Source organism: Dunckerocampus dactyliophorus, chromosome 18 (genome assembly GCF_027744805.1).
Source record: "Dunckerocampus dactyliophorus isolate RoL2022-P2 chromosome 18, RoL_Ddac_1.1, whole genome shotgun sequence".
NCBI classification, from domain to species: Eukaryota; Metazoa; Chordata; class Actinopteri; order Syngnathiformes; family Syngnathidae; genus Dunckerocampus; species Dunckerocampus dactyliophorus.
This window is the reverse complement of record NC_072836.1, coordinates 13,934,231-13,961,418: the sequence shown is the minus strand read 5'-3', so window position 1 is coordinate 13,961,418 and position 27,188 is coordinate 13,934,231. Positions and strand designations below refer to the sequence as shown.

The 27,188-nt window shown below is 40.6% G+C and overlaps 1 protein-coding gene across 1 annotated transcript in view; it reads left to right on the top strand.

Annotated features, from left to right (window-relative positions):
- Positions 1-1,808: 1,808 nt before the first annotated feature.
- Positions 1,809-27,188, top strand: part of LOC129171043 (retinoic acid receptor alpha-B-like) — a 29,054-nt gene continuing 3,674 nt past the window's right edge. Inside the window, exons 1-8 of the mRNA XM_054759344.1 lie at positions 1,809-2,675; positions 18,206-18,360; positions 18,758-18,899; positions 20,202-20,362; positions 21,683-21,859; positions 21,955-22,159; positions 23,433-23,500; positions 25,473-25,563. Coding sequence (XP_054615319.1) covers positions 2,477-2,675; positions 18,206-18,360; positions 18,758-18,899; positions 20,202-20,362; positions 21,683-21,859; positions 21,955-22,159; positions 23,433-23,500; positions 25,473-25,563 — 1,198 coding nt within the window. The 5' untranslated portion in view covers positions 1,809-2,476. The remainder of the gene's footprint in view (positions 2,676-18,205; positions 18,361-18,757; positions 18,900-20,201; positions 20,363-21,682; positions 21,860-21,954; positions 22,160-23,432; positions 23,501-25,472; positions 25,564-27,188) is intronic.

Genomic DNA, 27,188 nt, shown 5'->3' with positions numbered 1-27,188 from the left:
GGGCAGACCTAGGGCACGCTGGAGGGATTATGTTTCACAGCTGGCCTGGGAACGCCTTGGTGCCCTCCCGGTGGAACTGGAAGAGGCTGCTTCCCCTGTGACCCGGACCCGGATAAGCAGAAGAAAATGGAAGGATGGATGGAAAATATGTAAACAAATAATTTTAAATAACATTTTTCATGTAAATTTGTGTCAAATTTTCTATTGGTACAACCTTCTTTTCCAGATGTTTACTCAACAATAAATTACATTTCCAACAACCAAGAATTTAAAATAAAACTTTTGCATTAAAATAGCTTTTTACTGTGACTCGCAGTGAAACCTGGTTTTGGTAGTGATCCTAAATACCGCATGTGAAAGGCTGCACTTGAATGTAAATTTATACCCCAGCCATGGGTATTCATCTTGTGAGGAGTAATGATACACTCTCACGTTTGGAATTTTGGAATGAAATTTAAAACCAAACTGTAAATCCATGTGCATGCATCCATGGAATGGCCAGAGGCCTTGCTGCGTTTGCAGTAAAACATGTTAGATGATGATAAAGTGGAGCACTAAGTGATACTTTTTACATTTTAATCAGAATCTGAATCAGCTTTATTCGCCATTTATGTTAACACACAGGAATTTGACTGCAGTCTAACATCACTCTTTGTTACAAAGTGAAAAAGAGTAAGTTTGCATATAAAGTTGAAGAAGGAGAATACCATACTATACATATTTACACAGATACATAGTTGTAGTGTAAGTAACTTAAAACTAAATGATACCTGAAAGTCACTCACACTGTACACAGACCACATGAAGTGCATATTAAATGTAATATTAAAAATATTATATACAAGAATCAAATGAAACAGTAATAAAAAGAAAACAACTACTTACTTTTATCTCTGTGGTTGTCTTGCAGGCCTTCTTAAAATGTGCTCCCAGGTGAGTATGGAAGGATAACCTCCTCTTTTCCTCCCAGATGTCCTTGTAACAGCGCACGGAATCCATGACCCCCCCGGCATTCATTAACATTCACAGATTTTTATCCTTAATGGTGGTCGCGACAGTCGAGCAGTTCGGACCAAAAGAGCGGCCAATATTGGTGGGTGTGTCTCCTCTCATGAGTTTTTTAGGATGTTCATTTTCACTTCCATGGTGATGGCTTTCCTTTTCTTTGGCACACTGGCGCTTGGGAGACATAAATGCTAAAATGTAACTAATAAGCAACGTTACCCTTCCTCAGTGTGGCTTCATGGCACGAGGTACACACTGCCTTCTTCTGCCAGTGCATGATGGAACTATTCCTCAAGCAAGTCTGTGTTATGTGCAAAAATTATGTTTTCAATTCATTCAGCACGTTCATAATCACAAAACATTGTAAACCGAGGACCTTTTTCTCTTGTATTTGTTCTTGTTATTGCAGTGCTGATGTGATGACAGCATTTTGCCATTGCGTGTGTTTTATAGTGTTTGTGTGTTTTTGGTTTGGGAAGATTTCTACGTTTGGGGTGTTGTATTTTATTTTGTGCAAACATTCTATGCAGTAAACGTATTCTTTTGCATATATTGTTAAATTGTATTTATTTCGTTAAAATGTTCACAAATATTTGTTGTTTTTTTGCCGACAATCTTCTCATATTCAATTATCTGTATCGTTTTGAAGGAAAAAGACAGTATCGACAATGCAGGTCAAGAATTTACTTGGTATCGGGTCGTTGCCAATTCTGCAGTATCGCCTACTTCTATTGGCTGAAGGGTGGCGCTCGTGTGCAGCTGATGTCGATCGTCAAGGCAGACAAGGGGGGCGGGGGCGGGGAGAGGCCATTGGGTACAGGCTGGAGGTTACAACAGGACACTGCCCCCTCCTACACTACAAGAGCCAGCAACAAGACGAACCACGCCGACTTCTTTTTCTTCTTCTCCTCCAATCCACCATTGGATACGTCGTGGCAACTTCAAAGTGTTACAGCGCGCATGTGTGTGTTTTTTTGTTTGTTTTTTTCTTGGCCGTCGCGTGTACTCATTGAACCGAAAGTGGATGTATTTTATTTGACCTATGATACTTTCCCCCCCACAGCCATGGATTAAACAAATGCTGACTGGTGCATTGAGGAACCGACTGATACCAAGCGCGACTGGCTACAAGGTTTCACGTTAGCTTGCGAGATATCGACGTTCTGAGGCGCTGTTTCTGACGTATGTTGGACCCCCCACGTGGTGTCGACCTGTTCATGTAACGCTGTCCCCTATGTAACATGTAATATGTAACAACCATTAGTCTTTGTTGTCTTATTCACACGTACAACTTACAAGCCAGTCGCGCCACAACGCAAAGTTTTGACAGCAAACGGCACTTCGTCAAGGGTTGAAAGGTCACCTGGCGTCGTATCCTCTTTTCCTGTCATCAGAACGCCATGAAGATGTGAACTGTGCTTTTATCATTTTTACATTTTCTCCAAGAGATTAAAAAAACAACTCGGCAGGGATGTACGAAAGCGTGGACATGGTGGGTATGAGCCCCAGCCCCCGCAGCCCAAGCAGCGGCTCCTTTCTGGGCATGGACTACTACCACAGAGCCCCGGGATTCGAGCCGGAGAAAGGACTTCTACCCGGGGTTGGGGGGCTTCAGAGGTCGTTCGGAGGATCCCTGCTGACCGGCAGGCACTGGAGCGGATCTTGTCACTGTGAGTGTTATTCAAGCACAATTACATACATTTGAGTCAAGCTTGTTTCCTAATTTTTGTTAATTCCAACATTTAGTAATGTTATATTCCATGGCAGTGGTGTCCAAAGAGCAGGTCGGGGGCCATTTTGGCTTGTTTGTCAGCAGGGGTTCCCAACCACTGTGGAAAACCTTCAGAAGCAATGATTAAAATTTATTTTTCTTAGTTTTGTAAATAACTACATTGAATTTAACAGAAATGCATTTTGGGTATATTTTATTTGAAAAATAATATACAGTGTTTCCTACAGAACTGCAATCTATCTGTGGTGGTGCGGGGCGCTAGGCTAGAGGTTACGTAATTGTCTAATTTACTGTGACGGGTGTGCATTCTATGCTGTGGGTGAGACAAAAAGTGAGCAGAAAACATGAAAAGCAAAAAAATACCGCATGTTTAGAAATATACTGCTCAAAAAAATAAAAGGAACACTGAAATAACACATCCTAGATCTGAATGAATGAAATATTCTTATGAAATACTTTGTTCAATACATAGTTGAATGTACTGACAACAAAATCACACAAAAATTATCAATCGAAATAAATTTTTTAAATTAATGAATGATTAATTTCTTTATGGGGGGGGTGTGTTGTCTTCTGTTCAATTTGCACAACAGCATGTGAATTGACAGTTTGATTTCACAAAAGTGTAATTGACTTGGAGTAACATTGTGTTGTTTAAGTGTTCCCTTTATTTTTTTTTTTTTATAGCAGTGTATGTAGAAATGTGTGTGTGTTACAAAATATCCATGGTCGTGTAGACATGGCCTTGCATTGGGTTGGGAGCAGCCGGACCTGCTGCTTGGTGAGAAGAGCTATGATATGTTCTTTCATGTCAGTGTTATCTGAAAAAGTCACTTCATCTGTTGCTAGTCTTTTTTAAAGAAAATCTAGAGCAGGGGTCTCAAACACAATTTACCTGGGGGCCGCTTCAAGTTTTGGAAATAGGGCTGGGAATCTCGGGGTACCTCACGATACAACACGCGATACATGGCTCACAATATCAATAATATCTTGATACAGTAATGGAGAGAATCAAATAAATAAATAAATCATTTCAGTTTATATTTTGCTGCATTCAGCTGGGATAGGCTCCAGCTTACCCATGGCCCTAATGAAGACAAGCGGTATAGAAAATGGTTGGAATTTTTTGACCACATTTTTTGAGTGACTCACTCACTCTTAGTTCAGTGTAGGCTTATGTGTGCATCCTACGAGTAACATTGTCGCAGGCCGTATTACAGTAATCTTTGAAGACAAGTCGCGGGCTGCAAAATGTGACTCGGCGGGCTGCAAATGGCCCACGAGCCACAAGTTTGAGACCCCTGATCTAGCGGGTTCTGAATACTTCCTAAATACAGCGACAAAAGTTGCTAAGTTAGCAACACTGATCACCTTTGTAATGGCAAACTACAGAGACAGCCCTGTAATGTGTTTATGAGCGAGGGCGAACAGGTAGCGGCAAATCTATTTGTAGCCGGCCGCCACAAATAAGGGAAACCCTGATGCAGAGATATTTATTTTGCTCTTAACGTCACATTGGGGTCAAAGTTGGGTGCTTGCGATCATGTCCGGCAGTTTCAAATCAAACTAAATTAACAAACTTTCTCACTGGGGAGGCTGATAACATTTCCCAGATGACTTACTACTAAAGATAATGGTGAGACAAGAGGGAAATTAAAATGGGGGAACGCGAGCCTGTCCGTAGACTCAAAATGGTTGGGTATCACTGCTCTACAGTAATTCTCTTTTTCTTCCTACCCAACATTTTGTATGCAAAGTGCTATAAAGAGTCATCCATAACCTTTTTATGTCATCATGCTCCGTACCCATATCGTTGTTTCGCTCCTTCCCCATGTTGTTTAGGCCCTCGCAAACTTAAGTTCATTCAACATCATTATCTCTCGGAGATGACCTGGTTCCTGGTACTATTCTTCCTCTGTATTCAAGGCAACAGAAGTGTTTTTTTTGTTTTGTTTATGCCTATTCCGACCCTCGGTTGTCAACACCTTTTGAAATTCGGCCGTTGGAGACGGTTACTTTGTCTTCCTAGTGATTATTGGCAGTTGTTTTTTTTTTTTCAACGAGTTAGCTTCTCACGTCAGACGTTACTCCAGGCAACCAAACAGATCTATGGTTATGGGCAACATAAGTCCCGTAATAGTCCAAAATAAAAAAATATAAAAATCAAAAATTGGGGAAATGTCACGCCTTAATTTTTTAAGCTTACTTTCACACGTTGACATAAATAAACAGATTTTTTTTGTAGCAATGACTCTCTTGTGTCTCAATTTTTATGTCAACAAAAATACTCCAGTGCGACTTACTTTTTTGACTGATGCGACTAAACTGATGAGAAAAATACGGTGCTTGGGTTTGTTTGTTTTTAGCCTGTTTACAAATTGAAATATGGACCCCTGATCAGTGTTTCCCACGGGTCTGGCGTTTGTGTAGCAGTGGGGTTTGTGCGTGTGTGTGTGGATATGGTGTTAGTTGACATCACTGTCTAATTTGAATAATTGGAGCAAAACTCGGTGTTTGTGTATGGACTGGTAAAACTGAGCTTTTTGGTTTGTGTCCTAACAAATGTGCAACGTTATCTTATGTTTTCAAACCTTATTTAAAAACAGAACATGAAGTTATTGTTTGGTGGGGGTTGATTCATTTTGTGCAGCAATGGACGTCCGTGTGCCTTGTAACGTACATGGTCGGTTGGGGGGGGGAACAAAAAAAAACATACCTGTGGTAGCACTTAGTCGTTGTTACCCACATAAAATGGTAGCTCATTGTTGTTGTTTATTAACTTACCAGTTACGTGTCGGGCTGTTTTATTTTTTGAGTCACACTGAGTAAGATTGCCGTTCTAGTTGATCGTCAGTTCGTCAAGCTAGTTGTTTGCTTCATGCAAGCTGAAGTGCTTCTGACTATGCAGACTTTACGATGCCGTCTACTCGACGGCGTTGAAACAACAAGCCATTCATTCACGTCATTATACAGTCGTCCCTCGCTTATCGCGGTTAACTGGTTAGAGACCCGGCCGCAATAAGTGAATCTGTGTTTAGAAATGTAGTTGGAGCGTAGAAAATCGCTTTAAGATCTTCACTATCTTAACGTTATTAGAACCCTCAAGACATTAAATAACACACCTATAATCACTTTTACACTTGTACTACCCAATATAGTTGACATATAGAAAAGAAGACGTCTAGACATGAATAACACATTGCATAGACTCCATACTGGCTGGCTATTGTCCCATCAATGTAATGTTCCTGACACCTAGTGGTCAGTGTAGCAGAATACTACTGCAGTGGCGCAGAGAACACACATGCAGTGAACATTCACACAGGAGCAGCTGTCAGCCACAACTCACACCAGTCACTGGCACCGCTAACCATGCTAACACTCAGCAACTCCTACAGTAGGATGTCACATACGTCACTTCCCAGGCCCCGCCTTCCCAGGTGCATACAACCTTACAGATATTACACTACATATAACATCTTCCTCCTATTTGTATTTTCATTAATTTTGCCATTTTTATGATTGAAAATTTGGCCAAGAATATGTACAATTTGCTTATACTGTATAGGCATATTAGGTTTTGACTAATGATAAACCATATTCAACCACAAAACAGTGCTGATTTATTGATTAATGAATTTTTGAATAATTGCAATAGTGAGCGTGCGATCTTTGAACCGCAGTGTAGCAAGGGACGACTTGTAATGTGAATGTGAGCGAGAACGGCAAATCTCAAAATAAATAAGAATGCTAAATCCTTCTGTCACGGGCAAAGATTAATTATGGTGGGCCGCCACAACTAAATTTCATGTATGGGGAATCCTGCCTATTAAAGGGCTGAAATATTGAATAAAAGGTGCCACACAGTTTGCTCTGTTAATAGCTGTTCTTCTCTGCCTTGCTGGCCCTCTCTGCTTTGTTGCCTTTTATTATAATTTCTACTATGTGTATTTATTTTTTCTATATGTTGTCTTAAATGTGACTTTTCCAACATTGCATTTAAGATGATTCACCTTTTTGTAGAAGTTTGTCTTGATGATGTTCTAGCTTTGTGTTACTTTGGTTGCATATTTATGTTGTGCGACTTAAGTGACCTTAATAGGTCAACAGATGCTTGCCCTCAGAAGCTCAAGCCCATCCTCAGCTCCAGGTTGGAAATACTATTCGCACATTGCCTACTTTCATTACGACAACCTTTTGGTTGTAAGTATGCTTCAGATTGTTAGAAATGTGTACACTGTGGGACAACAGAGCTTTATCAAAGGTATACATGAATAAACTTGAAATTAAACAAGAATACACAAAAAATATTTTCTATATCTCCTAAAGTTTATGTAGGATTGGAGGGGGGTTGCTGTTACTGGTGTAAGAGAGGAGGCACATTGGGGGTGGGTTTCCTCCAGTGTGTGTGTGTGTGTGCGTGTGTGTCTTTGTGTGTGACTGGAATGATGAGCATCAAACCAGTTCAAAGGTCAAAGGCCGTATGAACACAGACACACATTCACATTCGACGGCTGCTCCAGTGATTTGCAAGCAGTAGCCGTGGGATGTTACTTGGCTTTTTGTGTGTGTGCGTGTGTTTGTGTGTGTGTGTGTGTGTGTTTGGGTGTGATCCAGAGCAATGACTCACTGACAATTGGGAAGTGACCTACATCTCTCCCTGTCTTTATTCACCGTCTATCTGCCTCTTTCTTTCCTGTGTTAGCTGCCCGGTCATCACTTCTCCGCATTGAATGACCCCTCTCTCCGTCTAAGGCAAACTCACACACAAAAAGCGGCGTATGTACACATCGACACACACACACACACACACACACACACACACACACACACACACACACACACACTACACGGGTCCTCACACGCTCGCAGTTTGCCTGGGAATGTGAGAGTCTAGTGACTAAGTTTGACCTGGGTGTGCGAAAAGGGAGGAGTTGAATAGTAGCGTGTTGGTGTTTATATAAAAGAGACGCCTTTTTATCGTGGACGTGCATGTGGGATCACACGGCCAAAAGATAGACCTGTCGGTGATTTGTCTTTGACAGGTCCTCAACTGTAGTCTTAATGTGTCACATCATGCATTTGACTATGGCTATGTTCACACTGTCCAATTCAGATTTTTTTTGTTTAAATCCGATTTTTTTTTATGTGGTTGTCCACATTGTCAAAAAAATGCGACTAGTTAATGTGAATGCAAAGTGCCTTCGTAGTGACGTGCATGCACAATGTTTTGTTTACGGAAGTAAAGATTGCTGCAGTGTGTGCACTCTCTACTCTCCTTAATGTGCAACAGGAGTCAATATTTTCTTAAATCAAATGATTCCTCATTGGAGATCAAGAAGAAAGAGGGCAAGAATTTTGGCTATAGCAGTTTGTGGAGGACTTGCTGCAACATCTGTTCCGAGGAGCGTGTGGGTGGATGTTGGAGCCAGGAGTGCTGGGAGATTACCGTGAGCTGCTTCACTGACACTTTTTAAAAATAATTTTGTAATGACAAGAACTTTTTGCCTTGCATGGTAAACCACGCCTTTTGATGACGTATAGGTCGGATCATGCGACCTGACCGTTCAGACTGCAGTAGGTCGGATACATATCGGATTTATATCTACATACGAACAAGGCCTCAGTCGAATTTGAAAAAAATGGTAATTGTACTGTTCACACTGACACGAAAAAATCAGATACAGGTCACATATAAGCAAAAAAAACGTACAGTTTGAACGTAGCCTAAGAATGGTTTGATCGCTTGAGCTTACTTCACACTGAACAGGAAGTCATGGTGCATGTTTTAATGATGTGTAACTAGACAATCACTATGTTACTGTTGTTTCATGCTGTTTAGCGATATTGAGGAAGATTCTTAATAAGATGTCCGCTGACGTTCATGCACAATACGGCGGCAGCCTTGAAGTTGGGAGGCACTTTTTATTAGCACGCAGCTTTGTCACGCCGTCACACCCCACAGCCGCCAAGGGCCGAAAGACAGCAAGCCTTCACAATAAAAACCCTGCACACTACATCTTGTCAGGCGGCATCTAACACATTAAAAGGTTTCAGAAAAATATCTTCTATTCATAATGAAAGCTAGGGTGGTTATGTGAGGAGAAGTAAGGTGTTTTTGTTTTTTTTTTAAATCGGTCATGATTTTTGAATGACTTTCGTTGAGATAAAATAAATAATTATGGCTATGTAACTTCCATTGCGATATTTGTCTTATTCTGCACAGTGTTTATTTGTGAAGTGCATCCATTGGTATCACAGTAAAAGGAGCATAATGTGTTCATTCTTTACAGAACATGTGACCTGACATTCGTTTGAGGGAAGAGCTGCCGATATTGGTAATGAAGTGCGGGACAATATTGGTATATTTGGATATTAGTAAAAAGCCAATGTTGAGCATCTAGTTCCACTGTAGTACATTTTTAATCAAAGTTTTAGTTTTCAAACACAAAAACATCTGTGTTTGTGTCTATGCCGAAAAATCATGATCATCATCAGATTCATACTTCCAGTTCTGGGATTGAACACCCGGCCTCCCTTTCACCAGTTACTCGTCAGACTCCTCTGGTTGACTTTTGGTTTAGACTTTTCAGTTACAGTACTACTTAATACTACTGAGACTTGAGGGTTTCCCATTTAGGGGTGTTCATGTTTGGATGTCTTGTGCACATTTGGTTTTAGCTGGTTTACACAGAAAAATGAAATGACAAAATGATTACTGTCATTGTGCAATCATGTGTAATACATTAAGGTTGACGCCTTTCTCCTAGTCCTTGAGAAAGCTTCGAGGGGGGAAATAAATCCTGATAACAGAAGAGGAGGAGGTGGCCTATCATTAAAGGTTGATAAACAAAGCTGGAGCAATTTCACAGCTGGTCCAACTCTGGCTTTTAAGTCGCTTGTAATAATTGTGATGTTATTTGCTTAGCCATATCACCTGTAATCCTGATTTAAAATATGGCAAAATGAGGTGGATGAGTGGTTATTATGAACAGTGGAACCCAGTTAAATCGTCCCCCGTCTATATCAATCAACAAATGTATCACAATGACTCCCCACAGCAGTACCCACTGCTCTTTGAGAAGCGGGATAGTGCGTTCATGTCAGTCTCCAATAACATAAGAAAAAGTCACTAGTATCTCTAGAAGGCTGTGAATGCTCGCTAGATAGATTGAGAAAGTCGCTAAATTGGCAAAACTGGGCCCTCCTGCTACGTATTCTTACTCTCTGGCAGACAAGGTGCGTATGAGGTGTGTCCAGTCTGTGGCGGTCCAAAATGAATGTATTGGAAACTTTGCGACATCGACACACTGCCGTAGGTTGCAAAGTCCTTTTATTGCCTATTCTCCTTTTGTCTCTATCACAATTCGCAAGTAAATGTGCACTCAATCGCTAGTTTCGGTTGTGTTGACAACTGCGTATGTTGTCGCGAGTCATCCAGTTAAATGGCTTCTACTTTATTTAGCATCTGTTAAGTTCACTAACAACTTTAAAGTGTCTGAATTCACTACTCTCCCAGAGGGTCGTTTTCATTTGTTCATTCACTCTGTGGCAGGTTTGACCTTCTTGACCCTGACTTTAATTCCAAATCCTGTCTCTCTTCTTGCCGTACCACTGTATCAGCTTAACCTCATCGTATAATCACCCAATCATCCCCTCTACGTGCACACACATCTTATCTCACCTTATCCCCTCATCACCTCCGCTAGTACAGTCCACTGACCATTATCTTTGGCTCTGTCAGATCATCCCACGCACTGTTCAGTTATTGCAATCCGTTCTTCCTGGAAACAGCTACTCCTGTTTGACTCATGTTCCTACCCTTCATAATTTGCCTTTGCTCGTAGGCTCCTTTGTGTTTAATGTAAAAACTTGCCTTCTGAACACTTTCCTGTTGTCACAAGAGTCGTCCTTGTCTGCCTCAGGAAAAATTAAGCCACATGTCAAATATATCACTGCCAGAAGTATATTATTTACTCTATTGTTATGTAGCTAACATTACCTCAAGTTAGATAACAAGCAAAGTATCTTAGCACATCAGGTAAACAATACCACAATGATACGTCTTGACAGAATTTTAAGATTTTATACAGAGTTTTCCATACATTCATTTATTTGGCCTGCCACAAGTAGACTTGACGGGACCTGTTTGTCCTCACACAGGAACTAGTCCAAATCCAATTTCGGCCCTTCTTTAGGAACTACTCTTCTTTTGCATCTATCAGCTTGGCATATGCGTATTATACTGCAGAAAGGAACAGGAGGTCACTAACCCAAGCACTCACCTCATTCATGGACCAACGGCAACAGCTGAAAGTTTACACATGGATGACACGATGCATCTCACGGACATCATAATAAAGGCCTATGCATGAACAAACGCAAAATTCCAGCCCATCTACACACCGCAAGGCATGCTGGGTAACCCACGGTACCTCTTTCCCAACACGCTACGCTATATTTAGCGAGTAATCAGGCCCCTCTAGATAATCTTTTACAAAACGGCGACTAACGACAAATGTAGCAACTTTTTCTGGTCTTGGACACTTTTGGAGACGTGAAAGCATGTATCGCTCTTCCCAACAAGCAGCGGGTCCTGCTGTGGGCCCCTCCCTTTCTAATAGCATCTAAAATCTCATGTGACATTTAAAAATGGCAAAAAGAAAGTAGTAAAAGTAGAAGTATTTCTTAACATTTGTTTGGCTTTTTATGATTTTTGCTCAATTTTTGAGTCTCCCCATAAAGCGCAAGCATCAAGGCCAATGCATTGCAGTCCTGTGGGAAACACTGTCAATGAGGGATTCATCTTAAGTCAGTCATCTACCTCTCGCCATTCCTTAAAGATATCTTGAAGCAAACTTTGGATTGCGGTTTCAAGTTGCCCCATTTTGTTCAATAAAAGCTCAACGTATAGACCTGGCATAGGAAGCATATTCTTAAAATTGAGTTCTCTTGTGCTTTGGCTCTATTATACAGTTACAATATAATTAATTCATCTGGGGCCGCCAAGGCTCCCCCTAATATAATATAGTGCAAACACTGGTGCGTGTATGCGAACAGATGTAGACAACTGTAAATAACTATTTTAACGGCTTCATATCATGCATTTTGTCCCAGCAAAGCATTTCGTTGGACATTGGTGCTGGGGAGAGGGAGCCGGAGGAGCCTCCCTTTGGGCTCTGGGCTCCCTCTGGTGAACAGAGGCAACTGATGAATCATTTCAGGCATGAAATGCTTTGCTGGGAGCAAATACATGATGGGAAGCAGTTAAAATAATTGTTTTTTTATGTTAAACTCTTATTGCTACTTGTATTTTATATTTCTTAGCCACCTTTGAGTGTTAAGTTGCTGTGTGATGATTTTAGCTTTCTTTCTAAGATGGCACTGTGAGTCAGACTGTTATATTGAGTAATGACCTCCTGCGATTTCCAATGGGTTGACAAGGTCGTTGTGAGTGGATCCTGCCAAAGAAAAAGCTACTGTTTCCTCACTGACTCTCAAGCGGCACAGTATTTAAAGGATTAGTAGTAGTTCTGAAGTAAAGGAGAACGAGATTAGCCGCACCGCTGTGTAAGCCGGAGGGTTCAAAATTATGGTAAATGTTTCAAGGAGTCAGCCAATCAGTCATCTAAGTGAGGTACCGTGCATCTGTAGTGTTGGCTGAAGAGTGGCAGGACAACAACATAACATTCCCAGCCTAAAGCATCTGTGTATAAGGGGTTTCAGAAAGACGGCACGTTTTTTGGAAACTCTGCCTGGAGGAGAAAGCACACAGTGATTAAAACGTCTGTTGGGCAGAGTGGAATATTAGGTTTTGGATTGAGCTGAGGTTTTGCAAGATGCCCATTTCCCTGAGCTGTTTCCCGTCGTTCAAAGGGAACTGGTCAACAGAGGGAAGCTGAATCTCCTCTGTAGTGGAATGTCTGGTATGGTTGCCAAGGTAGGGGGAGGTGTGTGTGTGTGTGTGTGTGTGTGTGTTTTGTGTGTGTTAGGTTAGAGGTTAGTGGAGGCAGAGGGAAAGAGGGAGAAGTAGAGGAATTGTGTTTTTAATCTGACAGGTCATGACCTGTGGATATGTCACACTCAATCATTGCCACGTCTGTGAACAAAAACAAAAGCACAGAGGGGGAAGACGAAATTAAGAAAAGTTCTTATCTATATTAGGATATGATGTCAATGGGGAAAAAACGCTTACTTTGGTATAATCGTTCGGAGCGGCAAAGCATACACTGACATAATTAGGCTCACACCCTGGCAAAGTTAGGTAAATGTTAGAGAAAGAAAGTCAAAGAAGTCTACTAAATCATAGTGTGAGACACACTTTTATTCATTTTAAATAATAGCCTGCCTGCTTCACAATAGCCTCTCGTTGTGGTTCTTTCTTTTCACACATAGCAGTATAGGTAGCAAATAGCTCATAAAGTGCTTACTTGAATTTTAAAATGGGGCATTTTACTAAATTCTCTTGGGAAACTATGGGGACAATTAGCTATTATGTGGAACCCGTTTATGTCGCCGTCCCTCAAATTGGCTGACTCACGTCAACATCAGTGGTAGTCGTCATATAATCTAAACCAAAATGAGCCATTGCTTACACATTTACTTGTGACTTTGGGCGTAAATGAGGACAATGGGCCATGATATAAGAATTTTTGACTGTTTTTCTCCAGCCCTGCGATTGGCTGGCAACCAGTTCAGAGTGTACCCCGCCTCTCGCTCAAGTCACCTAGGATGCTCCAGCATACCCCCGCGACCCTAGTGAGAATAAGCGGCATAGAAAATAGATGGATGGATGGATGTTTTTCTCAATTTGTGCATATTTTTATGTGGATTCTTTTTTTTTTATGAGAGCAAATGTTTAGGGGTGCCGATAAAAATTACGTGCGGAATTACGTGAGGAATTTTGAATACAGTAACATTAAAAAAACAGAGCAGATAACAGATTTTAAATAATAATAATTTTAAAAAAAAAGCTCCAATGTGGCAAGATTACCTGCACTGTGGTCTTGGTTGGGTTAGCGTGAGCAAATTAAGCGCTCCTTTTCTGTGACGTGCTGCAAGCGCCCTGTTGTAACTTAACTTCCCCTGAGCTCTCTTGTAAACAAACATGGTGTAGATTGTGTAGGACTTTGAGCTGTCTCAGGCATACATAACAAACATATATAATAATTGTAAAAAAAAATGAAGTTGGCTGCTTCACGGGAACCTATCCCCCGCGATAAACGAGGGAACACTGTACATCATTTTCCCCCAGTGATCCATTCCTGTCTGGATCCAACTATATCTGGCACAGTGTCGACGCAAATGTTTTTCAACCCACCCAAAAAAACGTTTCTGTGTGGACAGGGTCTCAGAGGAAGACATTTCTCCAAATGCTCAGCAAATATTCCGCAATGAGGGGGAAAAAAACATCGAGCTTCAACAGATCAAATCTTATTAGCAACCTGAAACGTCGGCATCGGGTCGACACCCGGGGCTTGTTCCGATTGCTGCTGCGTTTGAAAAGCGCAAAAAAAAGTTTTGACTCGGCAAATGTCATCCCGGTCTATTCTTCGATGTTGTCTACCCATCTCTTTCTTGGCTGACCGCTTTCCTTCAACATTTCCTCGCAGTATAGTTTTCATAAGTCCATCTGATCTTGTGATGTGCCCGTACTGTTTGAGTATTTGTTTCTTTTTGTTGGTCAAGAGATTGTTACATTCTCCTATGTCATCTGTTATAGAATTTCTAATGTCCTCGTTTCGAATTCGGCCTTTTTGTGTGATACCCATAAGATTTCAGTAACATCTCATTTCAAAAGCCATTATCTACAAACTACAGTTAAATCAAATTTTTTAAAAATATATAAAAAGTTACTGGTGTCAGTCTTGAGAAGGAAGTCATCGGTATCGGCCTGAAAAAACATTTTTGTGCATCCCTACAAATGATTTCAATTTTTAATTAGATTAATCAGCTTTCAAATGGATTAATCATGATTAATCACAATTTGCAACTATGTCTGAAATAAGGCAATTTTTGCTGTACTACATATTTGTATGCAGTAACAGCTCCAAATGAACTGAAATTTTAAATCAAGCTAAAAGATGCTACACTTTTCTGAAAATCTGTACTCTCTTTTAATACTTGCAGAAATTGGAATCACACTTTAACCGTGTTATGAGCAATGAGGTAGTTGTGGTCATTTTGTTGTAGGTCTCGGCTCCAATGACAATAAAGTTGTCATTTCACAGTGCTTCACAGTACCCGTAATGAGGAAGTTGACATAACTACAACACGTCTACATAAATTAATTTCTACTTTCCATAGAAATGGCCTCAAGAACCGCAGTCAAACACATATGCCCCAACTGCTTCACATTAAACATACACGGCACATAAAAAAAATAAAGCACTTGCAGCTCATTTGTTCTTGTGGACAGGCTCATATTTCTCAACAACAACTAGGTTGGAGTCAGTCGGTCCAGCAAATGTAAGCAAAGATGAAATGATGCAGAGATACTGCAGATAGAGCACTTTGAACAGATGTTTTCATGCAAGTCTTGTATGGAGCAGATAAATGAGGATTAGTTGTGCCATAGTGGTGGTCTGCATGGATGTAGCTCGGAACGACTCAACAAATAATGGAAATATCGCATTCTTCATACATTCTTTTAAATTCTGTTCTATGAGATGTACACATTTGGCCCTTGCTTCCCTTGCACAGCTTAAAAGAAAACATCTCAAGTCACACGCTTGTTCCTATTCTTCCAACCTCCCTCTTAACCTGCCACCTAACATAATAAATGATATCTTTAATAGGGCCAACATTTTATGAGGTGTGATATCAAAGATTTATTGTCGTCTCTCATCCAGGGCCCATCAGTGACATGATAGATGGGCACTTGGAATGTGGATGCAAGTGAACAGATCAATGATTAGACATAGGGGCGACTACAGGGCAGGATATTTTCATCTTCCTTTCCTGCCAGACACCTTTAATGTAGTTGAGACCTGTTAACTGGGTGCATTGATCATATGCCAGCATGAGCCATTTCTCAACTGGTGTTGACCCCAACCTTTTTCTAGGAGGTGCCAAATGGCAACACTGTGCTTAGATTTTTTCAATATTAGAGGAATTTTTTATTTGTCTTAAAAAGGCCACCCTATGTAGACCCTACATTTTGAAACAATAGCCCCTGTTCAAACGCGCACTCGCTGGCTTTTTTTTTTTTTTTTTTTCTACCATAAATGCTTGATTTTGCAGCAGCTTTTTCATAAAGTTGCAGTAAAAAGTTGCAATTTTTTTAGGCTTATAGTTTAACAACATTTCCCTTCCTTTGATTTTACAAATTTGCCATCAATGGGCCTGTCACGAAAATCGACTGATGGAACGATAAAAAACTAACAAAAAAAAAAAAACAGGTCGACAATTAGTAGCCCTGCCTCTTTGTGGAGGCTGGGCTACTAGTGAGTGGATACATAGCGTTAGCAGTTATCCTCGTGAGCCTTTGTCCCGACAATCAACGCTTACTGACGCGTTTGTTTGGCAAAGTAAATGTAAAAGTAAACAAAACAGTGCAAAATGGTGCACGTGACCGATTCACACAAATGCGTGCATAGTTTGCAGCACAAACACCACCCAAGGCTCCCTGATTATCTGCTGTTTGCTCACAAATTGCTCACAAAAATATGTTTTACGCTTAATGTGCTTGTCGATCGTCAACTTTCATTTATGTTCCAGCACGTTGCATGTAGTGTACCCCCACTTTTGTTGAGTTTTTGGTAACTGTTGGGAGCGATGATATGGTGATTTTTCTTCGTCAGTGAGAGACGATGAGAGGTTATCGTCACATCGCTGTCGTTGTCAACAAGGAAGTGAGGATGTAGGTGCACGATGAAGGCATTTGATTGGTTAGACATTGTTTGAGCGCTACTCGGGGACAAATTTGATGTACAAAATATACATACATGATATACATACTGTGTCGTTGTCACCGACTACCCTCCAGGCATGCGGAATGTAAATAGAGGTTCATTTTTGGGATAATAAGCAATTCATTCTGTCACTTGTGTGAAACTGATTATTGATTAATCACATCTTGAAGCGATCAAGGTAAAATGGAGTGTGCTGTTGAGGCTCATGAAGAACACGTCAGGGGATTGGAATTGTTCAGACAATTGTTGGAAAGAGATCTAGAAATATAGATGGCTTTGTGGATGGCTTAAACTTTTGATCAGCTGATAAACAGCCTATGACAACACAAAATGCAGCTTTTAAATGAAACCTTTTATTAAAGGGGGAAAAAAATCCAAACCTACATGGCCCTGTGTGGACGAAGTGATTGCCCCCTAAACCTAATAACTCATTGAGCCACCCTTAGCAGCAACAACTGCAGTCAAGCATTTAGAGCGCTGTGGAGGAATTTTGGCGCACTCATATTTGCAGAATTGTTGTAGTTTAGACGCATTGGAATGTTTTTGAGCATGAACCGCCTTTTTGAGGTCATGCCACAGCATCTCAATAGGATTCAGGTCCGGACTTTGACTAGGCCAATCCAATCCAATCTTTTACGCCAGATGTAATGGGACCCACACCTTCCAAACAGTTAAACTTTTGTCTCGTCAGACCACAGAGTATTTTCCCAAAGGTCTTGGGACTCTTGTTGTTTGTTTCTTGTTGATGTTTTCTGGCAAAAATGAGACAAGCCTTAATGTTCTATTTGTTCAGCAGTAGTTTTTGTTTTGGAAGGTGTTTTTTTCCCCAGTGTCTTTATTCTGGTGGAGACATGAACACTGACTTAACACCTTTGGGTGGTGTTGTGGGGTCTTTTGTGACCACTTGGATGAGTCGTCGCTGCGCTCTTGGGGTAATGGTTCACCACTGTTCCATGTTTTTGCAGTTTGTGGATAATAGCTCTCACTGTGGTTCGCTGGAGTCCCAAAGCTTTAGAAATGACTTTATAACCTTTTCTAGACTGATAGATCTCAATCTCAGTTATGTTTTAACGGGGCGGCTATCACTTTTTCACACAGGACCAATGTAGGTTTTGATTTTTCTCCCTTAACTATAATAAGTGTCATAAAAAAAAATGCATTGTGTTCAGTTGTGTTGTCAGTGACTAGTATTTCAATTACTTTGATCTGAAACATTTAAGTGTGACAAACAAACAAAAAATAAGAAATCAGGAAGGGGACAAACACCTTTTCACGCCACTGTATGTATTTAGAATAAATAACAAAAAAATAACCGATTTTCTTCTCTAAATAAATAAGTAATTGCAGTCTACTGTGGCAAATCCTGCAACTCCAGTCTGGTATTTCTGTCTGGTACCTTACCTATGGCATTGTAACTGCACATGAATAGTTACATGTGTCCCCATTTGCACCCAATTTCAGTCCATTAGGAAGCAAAAAAAAAAGGTGGTTTATCTGCTTGCAGAAGCTATTTAATTATGGTGCCACTAAATGTCTGTTTTGTTTTGTCTTGCAGCAATAGAAACAGAAAGCACGAGTTCTGGAGAAGACTTGCTGCTCACAAGCCCCCCATCCCCACCACCTCCTCCACGCATTTACAAGCCCTGCTTTGTATGTCAGGATAAATCTTCTGGATACCATTATGGAGTCAGCGCCTGTGAGGGCTGCAAGGTATGCATCCAAACATCAGCATGAGCCAAAGTGTAACAGTCATAACATCTACGTGGTAGCTCTCATTCTGGGTAACAACAACACTCAGCATGAATAGATGGAGACTGCAGCTGGAAAACCTGAGAGGAGACCGTTACACAGAGGATGAGTCGACAGTGTTTGCATAATGTGTCAGGGTGGAGGCCATGACCTTTACACCCCCCTTAGGCTCACTAATCCTCTTTTGCCTTATCTAATCCAATAAACACACACACACACACTCACACAACCTTTACATGCATTAGTATTTACCTTGTTAACCATTGTGTTTCTGCTAGACGCTGTTTAACTACAAAGACGGTCCTGAACAGGACCTTTGAATAGGATATTTAAGTCATACTCTGTCATGTGTTTTTAGGGGTTCTTTCGGAGGAGCATCCAGAAAAACATGGTATACACTTGTCACCGAGACAAAGTTTGTGTGATAAACAAAGTGACAAGGAACCGCTGTCAGTCCTGTCGACTCCAGAAATGTCTGGACGTTGGCATGTCCAAGGAATGTAAGTTCATTAGAAATGCACTTTGAGTTTAAAAATAAGTTTGAAATATGCTTCGAAAAAGAGTGAAAACGTTTCGAGTTCTCTCACATTGCGCGTCAATACAATTGTTCTTCTGTGCTCCAAATTTCACTATGGATGTTTGCCGCCCCCAGGTGGCCGTTTCCAGTAAACGCATTCACATACCCGTCTTAAACTGTATAAATAAAACATTACAGTTGTCCCTCATTTATGGCGAAGTAACATTCAATATAAATGGCATATTTTTGTAGTTATGACATCGAAAACCTGTTTACGATCGTCTAAATATGGTTTTTAACATTATTAGACCCCTCTAGACAACAAATAACAGCCATACACCCACATTTACATTTGTATTACCCAATATGGTTGATATAATCAGACAAAATTAGACATAAATAAGATAACTGACTCACGCGTTAGCAGTTGCTTGTTGTTTTTTTCCAGACAGCATACTTCCTGTGGTGGCTGTTGTCCCATCAATGTATTGTAATGGTGACTTTTAATGGTTTTGCACCCATATTACCCAATATAGTAGACATTATAACAGTAAATAATCCATTTCAGACAAATAAAAATCCTGCTCGTGTGTGTCACAGTAAATGTGTTCCCTAAGGGGCCGTAGTGGTGGGCGTATAGATGTGTGGAGAACAGGAAGTGGCGGTGGAGGTTAGAGTTGAGTTTTAGCTTGTTGTGGGTTATGACCCCAACATGAGCCAGTGTTGTTTTTGTTGTTGTTGTTGTTGCTTCATTTAGGCCATGAAGGACAATTTGCTTAAATATGCACGTTTGATAAACTAATAATAGGCTGTATTCAACCATGAAACAGCGATAATATATTAATACATTTTTGAAAAACCATGATGGAGTGACAGCACAATGTTGATGATGTAGTGAGGTACAGCTGTACATCCATTAAGACAGGGTTTCCCAACCTTTATTGAGCCAAGCCACATATTTTAAATTAAAAATACAACAAAAATGTCATTGGAATGGGAACTGGTGGATAGACAGGTTAATTATGTACCTTCTGCCATCTAGTGGAGTATTTAATTGTTCCTACTGTCACTATATGTTGGCATAGCAAAATGACCCAAGTTATATATTTTTGTAGTAACTAAATAAGATTTTTCAGACCAATTAAGTTAAAGCGGATAATTTTCGCCGCACACCACATGATCTCTCTGCACATTGGTTCATTATGATAGATTAATGTGTAGTGTATGTTTGATTCCCATGATCTACAGTATAATCTACCTGTGCCGTGTTTTCTTCTGTCATTAGTGGTTCGAAATGATCGTACGAAGAAAAAAAAGGAGGAGAAAAGGCAGGTGGAGGTGGAAGTCTACGTCTTGTCAGCAGACACGGAGCAGATGATTGAGCGAGTTCGCCGTGCACATCAAGACACTTTTCCCTCCCTCGGTCAGCTGGGAAAGTACACAACGGTACTCACACTAGCAGTATTTCACAACATTACAGTGGAATCCTTTTAAGGCTTTGTTCATACAAGAATATTTTCAAAACGCACAATTCCCCCACTCCAGTGTAAAAAAAAAAAAAACAAACAAAAAAACAATGCCACTCTACATGAATAGAGTTAAAAAAAAAAAAAAAAAAGTCTGTCCACATAAAACGACATTCACCGTTGGTCATGCACATTTTGGCCAATCAGAAACCTGAAAAAGGTAACCACAGTTGTCTTGGTTGCGCATTATAACGCATCAGTTCGTAAATTCAGTGAGAGATTAGATGTACAATGACGTGTACATCATCTTACAAATCAAAACTCCCTCACACAGAGTCAAGCACATTCGATTATAAGGCACGCACATCGCAAAATGAAACCAGAACGCACAAATCAATAACTGTATCTTCTGTTAGGCTTAAAAACATGAGATAATGTCGCACATTTCTTATGACACAAACTAAAAAAAGCTCAGTTTCACCGGTCCACACGCAAACACTGAAGCCGCAGTTTTTGAAAATCTCCACACTGGCCGGAGTTCTCAGTTTTTAATGACAAAAACCTATGTTTGCATGTTGACGAGAGGCCAGAACACAGTAAAAATTTTACAATATCCGTATTTGTGTGGACATAGCCCAAGTCAGTCCTGCTTAGGTTGACAATCTTTATATGTCCACCAGCTCATCAAGTCCTGGCCCACCTTGTTTGTATTATTACTAAAAAAAAAAAAGTGCCCGCTTAAATCAACATGAACACACATCGTCAACCGCGTTTATCGACATCAAATTTGAGACCAAAAGGGGATATTTTGATGTTTATGCCGATGTGTTGTAGTATTATCATTATCTCTAAAGCAGTGTGAAACGACCGTAGTGACATAACTACTGTCAGCACAGCATTTTAAAACGGGAACACAGTGACTTCCTGTTCAGTACGAAGTAAGCTTCAAAATAAAACCATGGCAGTACAAGCCTGGATTCTACCATAGCAGCTAACAAAGTACGCCCATTTATTTTTTAGATGATTTGTACATTGTAATCAAGACATACAACGAAATCAGATCGGTAGCTGTTACATTGTACAAAAGATGATATGAAAACAGAAGAACCAAAATAAAAAAATATGCACAAATTGAGGAAAACAAGGTCAACAAACCTTCAATCCATTATAATCACCCATTTTCCTTAAATGTGCAAGCAATGGCTCATTTTGACTTAATGGGGTTCCACTGTATACACAGACGCAGGAATGGTCATTGTTGTGTAATTGAATTGTACTAAGTTCCTTTTTTTCCTGATAGAATAACAGCGCCGAGCATCGTGTCCCTCTGGATGTCAACCTTTGGGACAAGTTTAGTGAACTGTCCACCAAATGCATCATTAAGACAGTGGAGTTTGCCAAGCAGCTGCCGGGCTTCACTACGTTAACCATTGCTGATCAGATCACTCTGCTCAAAGCTGCCTGCCTGGACATTCTGGTCTGTTTACGTTTGACCCACACACTAATAGAAACATCAAATTGAAATTGTGTAAATCACTCTCCTGTCGTATATTCTCATTACTCTTCTCTAAGATTCTGAGGATCTGCACACGCTACACCCCAGACCAGGACACCATGACCTTCTCAGATGGTTTGACTCTCAACCGCACTCAGATGCACAACGCCGGTTTTGGGCCGCTCACGGACCTGGTGTTCTCGTTTGCCAACCAGTTGCTCCCACTAGAGATGGATGATGCAGAAACAGGATTACTTAGTGCCATCTGCCTGCTCTGTGGAGGTACTGCTTTTGTGTTATTCATGAAAAGAGGACGGTGTGTTGAAGAAGTGTGTCCAATCATACATCTATTTGACAACATTAAGTTATTGCCTTTTGGGTGCTGGTGTTGATTTTAAAAAAAAAAAAAAAAAAAAAAAAAACATGGTTCCTGGGCTGCATGGAAGTGTGCGCTGATTTTAAAGATAATTTACACGTCATCATACATCTAATATCTCACTATATTGATGAACAGATGCGTTATAATGCATAACCAAGTTGTGATATATGTATAAGGTGTGTTAAGAAGCAGCGTCCGCTGTACAGAGTAATGACAAGCTTTGGAGACAGTCCCATTATAATGTGTTTTTGGGCGAGGGCGAACAGATAGGGCTAAATCTGTCTATGGCAGTTCGAATGTATTCATGGCGGGCCGCCACAAATAAATGTATGGAAAACACTGCAGTCACGGAGGCTTGGGATTAAAAACAATCAGATGATGTCCCTCTTCTGCTCTAAACTACACTTTTTTTCAACCAAAACATCTTAAGAACACCACCACTGGCTAGCATATGTTATCAATAGTGGTTTCAAAGAACAGATTGAATAAATAAATGTCACAATTTGGAGTTAAACTTTGTAAAGATTTGGAATAAAATGAACAGCATTCATGGCTTTCGCGCAGCGCTGTGGTACGTGCACATACACAAACGCCGGCTGAGAGAAGCGACCGATACGTTACGTACTAGCAAAACTTTGCCAAATCACTATGATCATCTGACAACAAATGTAACTAATGTTACGTGGGCTGTGGCTTGCGACGTCTGAGCAGGAAGAGGGCGGAATATATACGTACATGACCCACATGCAGTATATAACCAAGGCAGACAGCACCTTTAGCAGTGGCACTTGTATTCTGTACATTTTACTTCATTTATTGTTGCGTATTTATAAATTGTTACTGACTTACCTGTTACTGTTACTGTGTTTTCTGCAGAAAAAAGCTGTCTACTTCCAGAGTAAAATTAAGTAAAAATTATATAAAATTAGTGAATTTGTGGGACTGTGAATGCTGAATCTCTAGTGTGCGGGGAGCCGCTATACTATGAAATTTCTTTAAAGAAAACATTATTATGCCAAAATGATCTCTTTTAAGGTAAATAAGAACATTTTTAAAAGGGTTTTAATAGCAAGTTAAATATGGGAGGAAAACAGAACTTTATTAATCATGATTTTAAAAAAAAAATGTATCATTGATTGACAATCCTGATATTAATTGATCTGTATGTGCCCATAGATCGTCAAGATTTGGAGGAGTCGGACAAAGTGGATGTTCTTCAGGAGCCAATGCTGGAAGCCTTGAAGGTTCAATAAACACTTTTTTTTTTACTCACCCGTGTAGGCAAAAGTTGCTCTTGTCATCTGAAAATTATTTCAAAAAAGCTCACGTCAACAGCAAATTCTAACAAACTGCCATAGCCAAAAGTCTTATCCTCGTTCTTCATCTTAATCATTTGATTAAGAAAATGTTGGCTCCTGTTGCGCAAAATCCTTGAAATTGCCACAAACTCTCCAAGGGGAGCACAAGCTAAGGCAAAGTTAACATACATGAGTGCGTGTGATGTTGTGCTTTTGCGCTCACATGCTTTGCGTTCACATTGACAATTTCAGAACTACTAGGGAAGGTGGAGCAGGGCAAACATACAAAGTAGTCCGACACATGCACACCCTGCACTTCTGTTTTGACTTGTTGTTGGAACAGGTTAAACCTTAAAAAGATTAACACGTTTAAATGTCTTACAAGCTGTGTTGTGTTTGTAATGGAAGAGGAGGCAAATTTTGCTGCTAAAAGTCCAGACAGGACAGAAAAGTGGAATACGGTCCTTATGCACACGCGTTCTTTGTGCTGTAGGTTTGGTGTGTCATGTGGTTCTGTTTACAGCGCCACATGTAGGTGTACCTTTTATGTATTGCATTGTTTTCATCACCCAGTGATCCGTTTCTGTGAGGACGTGACTATTTAATAAGGTTGCTCCAACCGATCAGTATCGGACGATTTCCACAAAAAAACATGTGATAAATGAGAATGATGAGCAATGCCTTTCAACGCTGATCACCTGTAGCCAGTACTATTGCAGCCCACAGCGATCCCTACGGGAAATGTAGCACTTTGCCCTAATTGACGACTTGGGCAGGGTGCTCCTCCCACTTTCCTTCACGGTGCACAGACGTGCCAAAACAAAAACATCATGTCTGCCGTGTGGAACTTAACTACCATCACATGCCACGAAAACTACCTTGCGGTGGCTAGCATGTTAAAAACCTTCAATTTCATTTGAAGAAGAAACACTTGACCGAGTATGTTTGGTGAGTTTTCGAGGCTCACGGTGTGATCTCCAGTCAAACCGCAACCAACGCAGCCATGTGGGCACTCGCCTGTATGTGCATGACAGTCAGAAGGCTAAGCTAATAACCCGAAAAATAGTATAGCCTTTCTAAGCTCTGGAAGACGCCGGGTTCGCCGACTGCTCTCATTTACCTGGAAGCCCTGCTCGAGCTCCACCAATGTACTTTCTCATCCAAAGTCTCCTTAAAGAAGGCGTCTCATCCTCTGTAAGTTTCTTAAGTGATCAACAGTAGGTTCTCATGAAAAAGTAAGCCAAAAATGTTATTGTCTTGATTTTATGGTTCCTTTTTTCATATCATATGGCCAATAGCACTTACCATAAATAAATTGAAAAATGTGTAAGTAGTCCATGTGATTGGTTTATGTATCAGCTGATTTCAGTCCTGGATGATTGGTACCAGAATCGGCAGCATAAAACCCTGATTGGAGCATCCCTACTATTTACTGATACGACACTGTTTTTTTTTCAACCCGCCCAACAAAACAAAAACAGGAGCGTCGCCGTGCTGACAGAGCCGCCACAGTAACAGACGTCGAACAGGTAGACCAAGGAAAACATCTGCAGTTGATGACAAACATTGTGAGAGCTGTAAAGAAAGATGCAAAACCAACTGTTAGTGACATCAGCAGCACCCAGCAGAGGGCAGGAGTGAAGGTATCACTATTTACTGTTGATAGAAAGACTTTACACCAGAAGATGCAAACCCCTCATTAGCAAGAAGAATAGGAAGGCCAGGCTAGAATTTGCCAAAAAAGTACAGCAATGAGCCTCAAAATTTCAGAGACAAAAGTTTTATGGACTGACGAACACATTTTTTCTCACATGAAAAATGGGTTGGTTCAAATAAATGGTGCTTTGGATGATCACTTTGAAAATGTTGGTGCCACTGGACGTAAAGACTAGAATGTCAAATATATTTTGTTATCCAGAACTATGTCCGGCGGAGGAGGCCTGACAAACCCTGTATGTTCCCTAAGATCTTGATGAAGATCACGGACCTCAGGAGCATCAGTGTGAAGGGTGAGTGCTGTGCTGAAACGTGTATTTTTTTCCATTTTCAGCCTTTTAAATAATTGGGTGGCACGGAGATCAGATGCCTCTTGTAGGTCACCAGGGTTTAACACATCTCAGGAGATACTTTGGGCACAGAAACATCCCCAAAGCGGAATGTTTCTACCTCCATGTTTGATAGTAGGGGTGGTGTTTTTGGGTTCATATTCACCATTTCTCCGAGACCTCAATTTTTGTCTCGTGACCACATCACATTCTCCCAAACCTTGTCTGAATCATTCTATTTCTGATTGGCGAACTTCAGACGGGGCCTGTATGTGTGCCTTCTTGAGCAGGTTAACCTTGCAGGCGCTGCAAAGTGTGTTACTCCTGGTTTTCTTGGTGACTGTGCACCCAACTCCCTTGGGATAATTAACAACATTGTCCTTTGTAGTTCTGGGCTGGTCTCTCGCTGTTCTCCTTCACCTTTTTTTACCCTACAAGGTGAAATCTTGTTCTTGTTGATCGTTTTTTAGTCCATTCCAGGTCTATGGTCTTGTCCCTGAGGTCCTTTGGCAGCTCAGTGGTCTTGCCCATGGTAGTGGAGAAGTTTGGATGAAATAGTCTGTTTATAATGAGTTCATCTTAGGAGTATAGCCGTCCCTCATTTATCACGGTTAATTGGTTCCAGACCCAACTGTGATACGTGAAAGTAGGATTCCTTACTTATAAATAAGAATATTTTTGTAGTTGGAGCATAGACAACCTGTTTAACACATTCTAAATACAGTTTTTAACATTATTAGAGCCCTCTAGACTTGACCGTCACCTTTACATTCGTATTACCCAATTTAGTGGGCATAATAAGAGAAAATAAAACATATTAGACATAAATAAAACATAATAGACTTTTTTTTTTTTACAGTGTAACGGCAGCTGAATGACACCACGTCAATATGGCTGTAAATTAGTCAGCCTTATTATTTGAAATACACACAGGGCACTTTGTCACTTCCTAGTTCTCTTCTTCTATAGACTTATTTCCTAAGAGGTCGCTTTAACCCTGCATGCAGGACGTCACTGCCCTATATAGACCACACTTGATAAAACAGCAACTCAGACCTTCACGATAGTTTGGTCTACATGGCGGTCACGAGACATCACTGTTACATGGCATATCTGACATATTAGAGTGGGACGGGAAAAAGTTTCCTCCCATTCTGTGTGGAAGTGGTAAGTTTTTGGCTTCTTTCTTTCTCCTTCTTCCCCTCATTTTCTTCATTTTGAACAAATAAATTGGAGGCTAATTATAGCTCAGTAGCTTGCCATATGCTATGAGTGGCGGCCGCCTCTCATGTCCTTGCAGTGATTCTGTAGCTTGTGCATTAGCGTTGCGAGATGTGGCTTAAACAAAGAATGAGTGTATAGGTGACTGTAGGGGTGTTATTTAATGTCTACAGGGCTCTAATAATGGTGAAAGCGTTTTTTAAAAGTCATGAACAAGTTTTCTATGCTCTAATTATGGAAATATTTGGTTTCTTAATATTAAACCCTACTTTGTGGACATTCACTTATCGCAGTTGGGTCTGTAAACGAGGGACGATTGTACACCCATTGCTACAGTAACATTACTGACACTTAGTGACCAGTCTTGA